Source organism: Vulpes lagopus, chromosome 10 (assembly GCF_018345385.1).
Source record: "Vulpes lagopus strain Blue_001 chromosome 10, ASM1834538v1, whole genome shotgun sequence".
Taxonomy (NCBI): Eukaryota; Metazoa; Chordata; class Mammalia; order Carnivora; family Canidae; genus Vulpes; species Vulpes lagopus.
In genome coordinates, this window is record NC_054833.1 from 61367616 (window position 1) to 61378496 (window position 10881).

At 46.1% G+C, this 10881-nt stretch overlaps 1 protein-coding gene across 1 annotated transcript; it reads left to right on the forward strand.

Annotated features, from left to right (window-relative positions):
* The first annotated feature begins 9 nt into the window (after positions 1-9).
* Positions 10-10881, forward strand: ADPRM (ADP-ribose/CDP-alcohol diphosphatase, manganese dependent). The gene is made up of 4 exons (XM_041770411.1): positions 10-102; positions 5086-5697; positions 6612-6728; positions 10189-10881. The coding sequence occupies exons 2-4, from the start codon at positions 5103-5105 to the stop codon at positions 10497-10499; spliced, it is 1023 nt and encodes a 340-aa protein (XP_041626345.1). The 5' UTR covers positions 10-102; positions 5086-5102; the 3' UTR covers positions 10500-10881.

A 10881-nucleotide genomic window follows, 5' to 3' on the forward strand; every position in this document is an offset into this window, starting at 1 on the left:
TCCTCCGGAAGTCGCAGGGGGCCGCTCTTTCCGCTCGGCTCGCTGGTGGCGAGGTCGCCCAGCCGGTAGCCAGGGAGCCCGCGGCCGCGGAGCCGGCGCGCGGTAGGTGGTTCCTCGCGGCTGGAGGCGGGTCCGGCCGCGGCTGGGCGGGGGCTTGGCGGCGCGGGCGGGCGCGGGCGGGCGCGGGCGGCTGCGGCGGGCTCGGGCGCGGGCGGGGGCGCGGACCGCCCGGGCAGCACCCCCAGCCGCGCGGCCCCCGCTGCATCGGTCCTGGGGTGCGGGCCGGCCCGTTGCGCTCGGCGTCCGGGACTTACTCCCAGGGGTGGCCCTGGGCGGACTGGGGCGGAGCGCGGCGCCGAGTGTGCGCTCCCGGTGCGTCGGCTGGGGGCGAACCCCGCACCCCCCGGCGACCTCGGGGCACCTCTGGCGCCGGGCTTGCCGGGCTTCAGGTGTGCGGATGACGTCCTCCCTGGGACCGCGCCTGGCGCCAGGCCGGGGACAGCCCAGCCGCCCTCGCGGGCTCAGAGCATCCTTCTCTCTGGCTGCGGAAGCTGCAGCTTGTGCACACGCGGCCTCTTTGCCTGTGTTTCCATCCCGGTGTCTGCACCCCTAAGGCCTCCGCGCTGGATTGGCAAAACAGAAAAACACGTGGGGCGGGGGCAAAGAAAAACCCTCTACTTCTCCTCCTCGGCTTCAGATTCTGCTCCTGCGTGCCTTTTATCAGGGAGCTTGCCCCGAGCGAAGCCCCCGCGTGCCCCACTGCGTGTGGGTGTGCAGCCGGCATAACTCGCGAGTGAGTGTGCTCCCCCCTCCACAGTCAGGCTGGACTCTGCTGATACCCGCATTTCTTCATTCCCGAATTGAACCGGGATTTTCTGGAAGTTTTGCACTTCTTTTTTTTTTTTTTAATTTATTCAGGAAAGACACAGAGAATGGCAGAGACACAGGCAGAGGGAGAAGCAGGCTCCCTGCGGGGACCCCGATGCAGGACTCGATCCCAGGACCCCGGGGTCACGCCCTGAGCCGAAGGCAGATGCTCAGCCACTGAGCCCCCCAGGTGTCCCAGGTTCCGCACTTCAGTTCCTTCTCAAACTAATTTTTCTGCCCTGAGGTTTCCCGTGGGTGAGGGTTCTACTTGCCTGTTTCCGTGGCTATTTCCCCGCCCTGGGAGTTTTTCCCCCAATTGCCAAAAAGACACAAAAATACTTTCCTCATTCAGGCAGTGAGCATCTAAAAATTTTCTTCATCTTTCTCATTGCTCCACTGTGTGTTAATTATGTCAGTCATACAAATTTTCTACTCTATTTTGTTCTATAAAATGTTTTGGTTTGTTGTTTTGGTTATCTTGAGGTTCACTAGGCAGATATGTTTTCAGGTAATTAAAAAGTAATTAATGTGCAGGTAGTGCCATATGATTTACAAAGTAGATTACAGTATGTTAGTTGAATCTCACAAGTGCCCATGAGAGTTATTTCCCTTTAGGAAAACCTGGGACTGCAGTTCACTTTCAGGTCTTCCAATTTCAAAGCTTTCAGCAGCCATCCTCTTGCCTCTTAAGTAAAACCTAGGTAACTTCACAAATAACGGTGCACTCCAAACTTTTAGAATAAACCTCACTTAAAACTCGGGATTTTCCTTTCTTTTCAAGAGCACATTATTTCCTTGGATCTTCTGATTTGTCCAGACTTTTTTTCTTCTCTAAACTTTTTAAAAACTTCATAGACATTTAGAAACATGCAGAAAAGCAAGAGAGCACAAACCTCACGTGCCCATTATCGGCTTCAGCAGTCATCCTCCACTCACCCACTGTGTGTGTGTATCTGGTAGAGGATGCAGGGTATTTTGACAAAGTCCCATGGCATTGGCACATTTATTAATTCTGCATTTCCTCACTGGAGGTGTCTGGGGTTTTTTGTTTGTTTGTTTTTCCTCTCTCTGTCCACCCGGACAGTCTTTTTGAGCTCCCTGGCACCTCCCAGAACCATACGATAAGCGACAAAAGGCACGAACTAGTGGATAGAGTTCCCTGCCCACTGGGGTTTTTTGGACCCGCCTGACTTACTTCTGATCCTAACAGTCTTTCCTTACACAGAGCCTTGTCTCTACTGCTTGCTTCATATCTTTCTTTTAACAGATGGCAGTATCAGTTTGCATTTCTGTGTTTAAAAGTAATGTCTTTATTTTGTAAAACTGTATGTTCCCTGCCGTATGTCTTTGACATTTCTGATCTCTTTTCTTCCCCCAGAACACATTACTGTTTTGAAGTGTGTGGCCCTCGCTGCTTCCCTGCACATTGCTTAATTTTCTTGAAAAAGTTGGCAAATCTTAGTTTACCCTTGAGTTTCTTCTCTAAATTGAACTGTATTCCAGTGAAAGGTGTATCTGATGGGACTTTTCATATAACATGACAGGAATCTTAGAGCCAGTTCAATTTGACTAGATTCAGAGGAAAATTTATTTATTTATTTATTTATTTATTTATTTATTTATTTATTTAGAGAGGGAGAGAGAGTGTGTGAGCGTGCACACATGAGCATGAGGGTGGGAGGGGCAGAGAGAGAGAGGGAGAGAGAATCCTAAGCGAGCTCTGTGCTGAATGCCGAGGGGGGCTCCTGAGATCATGACCTGAGTCGAACCAAGAATCGGACATTTAACCAACTGAGCCGTCAGAGGAGAGTGTAATGGCTGATGGAATTGAATGACCAAGAGTAGTTCTAGCAGGAACAGGTGGATCCCAGTATTCAACTGATGTTTCTAGGACTTGACTTCTTTGCATCATTCAAATGTGCTTCCTTCCAGGTTGGACTTCTTCTCAGGTAACCTTCCCCAGCAGCTCCGGCCTTCATCATCAGCTTCACAAATGTGGTTGCAGCAAAAGCCCCTGCGTTAAGGCTCAGGGTGATATGCTTACTCCCAACTGATCAGAGGGAAACTGGGCACTTACAGGCCAGGGCGGGGTCATGTGTGTGCTTTTCAGACACGTGCACAGCCAGAGGGTAAAGGTCATAGCACATGCAGCAATGCAGGGATTTGTGTGGATGCCTAGAGGGACTAGGGCTGCTATTACCAGAAGAATAGGAATTGAATACTAACTAGGCAGGCAAAAATAATGGCTTCTCCTAGAAGATCACTAAAAGCTCCCTCTGGGAGATCCGCCATACAGATCATCACCTTACAGCCTCTGAGTTTGTTTATTTATTTATTTTTAAAGATTTATTTATTCATGAGAGACACAGAGAGGCAGAGACATAGGCAGAGGGAGAAGCAGGCTCCCCATGGGGAGCCCTACGTTGGACTCGATGCCTGGACTCCGAGATCATGACCTGAGCTGAATGAAGGCAGATGCTCAGCCACTGAGCCACCCAGGCATCCCTACAGCCTCTGAGTTTAAAGACAAAAACAAACAAACACATTTGGCAAGGGATAAAAGCCTCCCCAGAATCCACTTTCTCTTAAGCTCTGGTAATCATGTTCCAGTGATAACATGTACCCAGTTATCTTCTGTTTGGATTCTCCTACTAATCTGTATTTTGAATCACAAATATTTGAAACCAAATAAGACTACAGATTTTCATCTAACTTAGATGAATTTGATATTTAATGTATCTGAGTTCTCCACCCTTCAAATCAGATGATCTCACCCACCCTGCACACATAATAGCTGGCCTGGTATCTACTGGGATTTTCGGATGGGGACTGCAGAAGGAAGCGAGCAAATGAAAAAAAAAAAAGTGTTAGAACACCAAGCTGCTCTTCAGGATTTCCAGCCTTTTTCTAGTGCTGCTTTATACCTGTGTTAGGTCTAGTTCTACCCAGTCCAATTAAGGAAGAAAGGAAAGTAATTGGGTGGATCACATAGAATGTGTGTCCTTTAGTGACAGTGATTTCGGAATGAAAAGAGACCTCTGATTCTCAAATTGAAGTCTGGCTCCCTTATGGGCTGTGGAGTTGTCACCCCCACCTCGGACAGCAGCCCTCTGTCAGCTAGGATTTCACACATCTGTGGATGATTAAAGAGAACTCAGTAGCTGTAGGGGCCACTGGAGACCAGGAGTCTGAAAGTAATTTTAGAAATTCCACATGAAGTTGTTTTAGAAACAAGGAGCTTTAATAAGCTTAGATGCCATGGTGCAGTCTATTGCCATAGACTTTATAGTAAGAGTAGTTGATTCTTTAGGGTCATGGCCTTTGGTTTTTAATTTAATTCTTAGTTGTTTTGGCTCTTTTGAGGCATTACAAATGGTTATTTAGATTGTAAATAATCTAATAAAATAATAGATTTTCAGGTCTAACTCCTTTGTTCTCGGCTAGTGTGGCAGGGCACAGATCACATGTGAGAAGAAAAGATGATGTATTTTCCGTTTTGGTTATGAGGGTAGTTAATATTCATGTTAAAAAAAAAGCTGGCTCAAATTCGAATCCAGCTGTTGAATAACCAGGAACCATTTCTCAGAAATGAAGATCATTACATCAATATTATAGCTAGTTTTTGTGCTGGATTTTGTTTCTTTATTTAAAATGATTCCTCTCCTTTCTTCATCTCTTCCCCCTGTTATTCCAGATAGAAAATATGAGCAAGTTCTTTCAAGCAACCTACACACCAAAGAAGAGAAAAGATCCAGCCTGACACAAAATAACCTGTAGCAGGAACCTAGCCAAAGTACAATGAACAAGTGTAATATGTAACTTTCTATAAAAAGAATCCTGAGGTTGTGATATAATTATTTTTTGTGTTTGTGGAAGAAAGTACTGTGTGTATGTGTAAAAAAACTAGTGTAGATTTCTTAAAAATCACAAGTTCTACCAGATGTGAGTTTGACTTTCCTGGATTTAGAATGCCTGTTCAATAATAGGATGATACCTTTTTTTGTAAATTGTTTCTCTTCTGAAGAGTAGAGGTTATTTTACAGAGAAGAGGACTAAACTGTTTGAAGGACTTGGTACTTTGTCTCCAGGACAATTGGACTTGAAGGCTCATGTGCTTCTCTCTTTATTATTAATAGTTTACCGTCCTCTTCGGCCCTTTTGGAAAAGTAAAATGTTTATAGCATAGTGACGTTTTTTTCCTTTATCTCATTTATCTAGAAAGCTGTTTGGAGGTTATGGACGATAAGCCTGGAACCCTGAGTGAGAATTCAGAGCTTCTCTTCTCCTTTGGGGTAATAGCAGACATTCAATATGCTGATTTAGAAGATGGCTATAATTTCCAAGGAAACAGGCGGAGGTACTACAGACATAGTCTTCTTCACTTGCGGGGTGCCATCGAACACTGGAATACAGAGGGCCGCCTGCCCCGCTGTGTGCTTCAGCTTGGAGATATCATTGATGGATATAACGCACAGTATAAAGCCTCCGAGAAGTCGCTAGAACTTGTTATGAACACTTTCCAGATGCTTAAAGTCCCGGTTCACCACACGTGGGGGAACCATGAGTTCTATAATTTCAGCAGAAACTACCTGACGAATTCTAAACTTAACACAAAGTTTTTAGAAGACCAGATTGTGCATCACCCTGAGACTGTGCCTTCGGAGGATTACTATGCCTATCACTTTGTCCCGTTCCCTCACTTCCGGTTCATTTTACTGGATGCTTACGACTTGAGCGTCTTAGGTGTGGATCAGTCCTCTCCAAAATACCAGCAGTGTCTGAAGATACTGAGGGAGCACAATCCAAATTCGGAGTTGAATAGTCCGCAAGGTGAATTATTCCTTTGAGCTGAGAATCTAATACATTGTCTTTACATTCTTCAGCTACCTTTTATTCAGCAGGAAGATGGATGATTAAGGTAAAAGTATATTGTCGCTGTCGTTCAGGGGCAGGATTTCTCACAGGCCTCACGGCGCATGGATTGGTTGCAGCTGGTTCAAGATTCATTCATTTAACGGGTATCTGAAAGCCTGCTCTGGGCCAGTCCCTTTTTCCAGGGCTAGCTCTTCAGAGCCAGAAGTAATGCTGACAGTGTCACCTTTGTGTATGAGTTTTTGTTTGTTTATTTTGTTTTGTTTTGTTTTAATGGGATGGGTGGAGTGGAGGAAGCAAGAGAAGTAGGTGGGCAGGACAAACCAAAAACAAACAGAATTATGTCCGCAGCAATAAATGCTGCCAGGAAAATTATGTGTAATTTTAAAGATAAGGACTTAGAATAGTGTTTTAGCTTAGCTGGTCAGAGGTGGCCTCTCCAGGGAGGAAAAACATTGAAGCAGAAACTTAAATGCTTGGAAGGACATCGAGGTTGTCCTTGGGAAGTGCGGGATGGGCGGAGTGTTCAGGAGAGAGAGGGGGGGACAGATGGAAAGGTGCTGAGTACAGTGACACCCTGGCATCATTAAAGGACACAGGAAATGGCCAATGGGGTGCAAGGTGACTGTCTCCGTAGACACAGTCAGGAGCCTGTGTTTGGTGTTCAGTGTAACATGGAGCTAGCAAGGTTAGCAGACAAGTGGGATACGGGCAATTTATCTGTATGTTGCTCTCAATTCTTGTCATTTCCTATTTAAGTCAAGTGCTGCCACATTTTCCTACAGAAAAGTACAAGTGTCCCCATGTTAGCCAAGTGTGCATGCCCAGAGGAGGCAAGAGCTGATGTGTCTGATGTACTGCATTCATTTCAGGACTCTCTGAGCCCCAGTTTGTCCAGTTTAATGGAGGATTCAGTCAAGAGCAGCTTAACTGGTTGAATGAAGTTCTTACGTTCTCTGACACAAACCAGGAAAAGGTGGTGATTGTGAGTAAGTATTTATATTACTTGATTATGCCAGCATTTTAGAGAATGGGAAAGTGAGGTTTGAAGGTATACCTAATAATATTTATGTTGTGGTGTCTTCTTGCTGTCAAATGAATACCTTCCTTTCTTTATGGAGAACCTGAGTATAAAATCGATGTGTACAGTCCAGTCAGGAAAGGACTATAAAGTAGGGAAAATGTCTTGCTGTATGTTAGTGCCTGTGAGATGGCCTTTTAGGTTTCCAAGGAGAATTTCAGCACCTGGGATCATTTTTGTAGTACACTTGACCCTTGGACAGCATGCGGGTCAGGGGCACTTCCCCCCCACAGTCGAAAATCCATGGATAACTTGTGACTCCCTAGGAACTTGACTACAGATGGCCTACTCTTGGTTGGAAGCCTTACCGATGATGGTTGATTGGCACATGTTTTGTATGTTATGTGTATCGTATACTATCTTCTTAAATAAGTGAGGCAGAGAAAAGAAAATGTTACTAAGAAAATCGTAAGGAAGAGAAAATGCATTCACTGTATTTACTGTAAAATCATGTGGATAAGTGAACCCACGGAGTTCAAACCTTTGTTCATGGGTCGACTATAACATGTGAGTGAGAAATTCAGGCCAGGCCCCATTCCAGACCTCAGCCTCAGGATACCTGCTGCTCAGCACAGTGGCCACCAGCCAGAGGCCTCAGCTGTCTGGTGGAACCAGAGCTGGTAATGGCATGAGCATTAGAGACGCTGCTGGCAGTGGGTACTTCAGTTCTGGACTGTCTGCCACATGCCCGTGAGGAAATGAGACTGATGTTATTTCCACCTAGAATCATCTTGCAGATGGGCTGTCATCACAGGTTGTGGCAATCAGGAGGTGCTTAATACACACTCAGCTCCAGGTGTGTGCACACGTGTGTGCCCACATGCACGCACATGGAGAACTGAATTCTGGATTTGCAGTGTGGCTGGTGTACTTGGTTTGGGCATGGAGTTTAGATCCTAGGTGTAGAATTGATGTGGCATAATGGCTGAGCTGCCTGTGCCCGGGGTCCCAAGGGCAGGGGACTGTTCTGTATGCATTTGTTTCTGTGCACTGTGTGAGTCTGGGTAAGTGTTTGAACTTATAAGCTTCTGTTTTTCTCTGGATTGCACCAAATGGAATTAGGAACATGAAAACCCCTTGAAGATGACAAGCTATTCTGATAGCTGATGATCTAAAAGTACACCTCCATAAATAGTCGTGACTCTTCACCGAAGTGGAGAAAACGTGTAGGTGGAGTGGGAGTGTCTGTGCTGCCATGGGAGTACCAAGTGTCATCAGAGGCTCAGAGAAAACAGGGTGCCCTGGGGTTATTGGCGTGATGTGACATTGGCTCTTCAGTAGGTGGTCTTAAAAATTGGGACACTTCACTTGTCTCTGCTGTTTGGTCGCTTCAGAGAATACTGGAGCTGAGAGGGACCTACGGGTCATACCGTCAACCCTTTCATCCTGAAGCTCAGGAGACTGAGATAAATGACACAGTTCTGTCGGTAGTTCCTGCTTTTGGCTGAGACTGGAGTCCACCCCGTCTCCTTTCCCACCCTGTCCTGGATTTCTCCCATTTCCTTTTATGCCCCCTGTGGATGTTAGCCGTGTCCTATATTCATACTCCCTTCTGTGAGTTCAGACACCTGATGAACAAACCCTTGATCACAGTTTTTTTATAGCAAAGTTTTAAATGGCTAATAGCAATTTTTGTTGTTGTTGTTCTCCTTTGCTCTTTGACTTCCATTTTGGGTATTGAGAGGTCATTTTGCCTCTGCCTCTGGGGTTTGGGCCATGCAGTTAGAAGGCTGGCCTTGCTATTTGTTGCAGCAAGAGGGGATGTGGGGTGGGGAGTCCAAAAGTTCGGCTGTGAAAAGGTTAAGTTTCAGATGCCTGTTAGGCATCATTGGAGACATCAAGTAAGCAATTTGGATGTTTGAGGCTGAAATGCAGAGTGAAAGTCTGGGCTCGGTATAAACACGTGGGAGTGGAAAGAATGCCAGAGACATTGGAGATGGTATAATTACTAGGTCACATTAGGTGTAAACAGAGAAGCACAGCCCAGGGACCAAGCATTGAGGCCCTCCTAGTAGGGAGTGGGGAGATGAGCAGCCCACCAGGGGGAGTGATAATTCATGGTCATCGAGGTTGGAAGGAAACAAGGGGGACTGGTGGTGTCCTGGCAGTCCAGCATTTCAAGGACGGGGAGCAGGTCACTGTGTCAGAGGAGTCCAGAGTCGTGCCTCAATCTGGGGAGTCACCAGCCTCTGGACTCTGAGACCTCATCATGGCTTCAGGAGTGGTCGTGTGTGCACGCACCCGTGGGGGGGGTGTGTGCGTGCCTGTGCCCACCCGTGTGCCCACACTCACTCATAAGTTCTTCTGACTCTTTTGACTCTTTAGGAATCTGTTAACACCCCCCTTTTTAAATTGTATTACAAACTGATAGGTATTAGAATAAAAATATTCATAATAAAAATTTAGAATAAAAATAACCGTTTATAGTAACAAAACAGGAAAGTGATTTAAGGGGAAGAAGCAAAGCTGAGTGAGCTTTTGTGCCTGTGCTCCAGAGTGATACATGACATGACCGCCTGTGTGTCTTGGCATCAGGAATTCGAAATTCTCCCGGCTCTCCTTCCATGTATCTCCTGTAGGACCTAGGATAAATATGCCCTGCTTTACCTCACTTTTCTCATCTGTAAAATGGCTCTGGCTATGTGATCTCATGGAGGTGTTTTTTTTTTTTTTAATATATATTTTTTTAATTTTTATTTATTTATGATAGTCACAGAGAGAGAGAGAGAGAGAGAGAGAGAGGCAGAGACACAGGCAGAGGGAGAAGCGGGCTCCATGCACTGGGAGCCCAACGTGGGATTCGATCCCGGGTCTCCAGGATCGCGCCCTGGGCCAAAGGCAGGCGCCAAACCGCTGCACCACCCAGGGATCCCTCATGGAGGTGTTTAAAGCAGCATGAATCAGTTTTAAAGCACTGTCTGTATGAATGACATATAACCCATGACTCATCCCTACACTGTTCTTAAATTAGGGGTCTCTCTTTCTGTGTAAGAGACTGGACTCCAGCATGGCATCTGCCTGGCTTCTGGCCACCATTGTGGACCATTCTGCATGGGCCTGCCTTGGTTTTTCCCGACACTCGTGCCTCTTTGGATGCTGTAGGCTGTAGGGATCTCAGGGGTTCTGCCCAGATGGAGGCCTCTCCCCGTGTGCGTGGACTGTCTCCCACTCTACGCCGCAGAGATGAGGCTGTAGATGAAGCTGTAGTTCTTCACGAACATGGATTCTCTGTGGTCTTAGTCTATTGGAAATAAGTAGCAATACCCCCCTCCTTTCTTTTTTTTCCAAGTACTAGTTTTTAGCCATTTGTTTTGATGAAAGAGATATTTCTTAATTGGCTCATAACTTTTCTTCTCTTTAACTAACAGGCCATCTTCCCATTTACCCAGAGGCCTCTGACAGTGTGTGCCTGGCCTGGAATTACAGAGATGCCTTGGCAGTCATTTGGTCTCACAAGTGTGTGGTGTGTTTCTTCGCCGGTCACACTCACGATGGTGGCTACTCTGAGGATCCTTTTGGTGTGCACCACATCAACCTAGAAGGGGTTATTGAGACTGCTCCGGACAGCCAGGCCTTTGGCACGGTTTATGTCTATCCTGACAAAATGATGTTGAAAGGGAGAGGCAGAGTTCCAGACAGAATTATGAATTACAAGAAGGAGAACGCTTCCCAATTTTAGTCTGATTTACCTGTTTACCTTTACAGAGTGGTGGTTGAGTGTTGTTTTTATCTCCCCCACCCCCCAGAAATCCTCAGGCTCATTGTTTAGGATTCTATTTGCACAACGAAATGTATTTATGGCCTCAGTGTGCGTTAGCTCATGAGACACTCTGAAATGTCATTTTTTGGGATAACATATCCAGTGCTGAGGATTGGAAACAGAATGAATGAAAGCAGCATGAATCAGCCAGGGAGGAGACCGAGGGGGCGGAGGGTGGTATCATTCTCAAAACTGACTTCATTTAGCCTTATTGGAAATTTTTTACTTTTTACAAGGAGGATGTATTCATGTATTACCTATGTAATTTAAAATTCGTAATAAAAAAATACGCTCAGGTAAA

Bases quoted from the DNA above. Each gene is read 5' to 3' on its own strand.
- ADPRM (XM_041770411.1), top strand. From the start codon at position 5,103: ATGGACGATAAGCCTGGAACCCTGAGTGAGAATTCAGAGCTTCTCTTC. The intron at 5,698-6,611 runs GTGAATTATTCC...CATTCATTTCAG, and splicing joins GGAGTTGAATAGTCCGCAAG to GACTCTCTGAGCCCCAGTTT. The intron at 6,729-10,188 runs GTAAGTATTTAT...TTTAACTAACAG, and splicing joins GGAAAAGGTGGTGATTGTGA to GCCATCTTCCCATTTACCCA.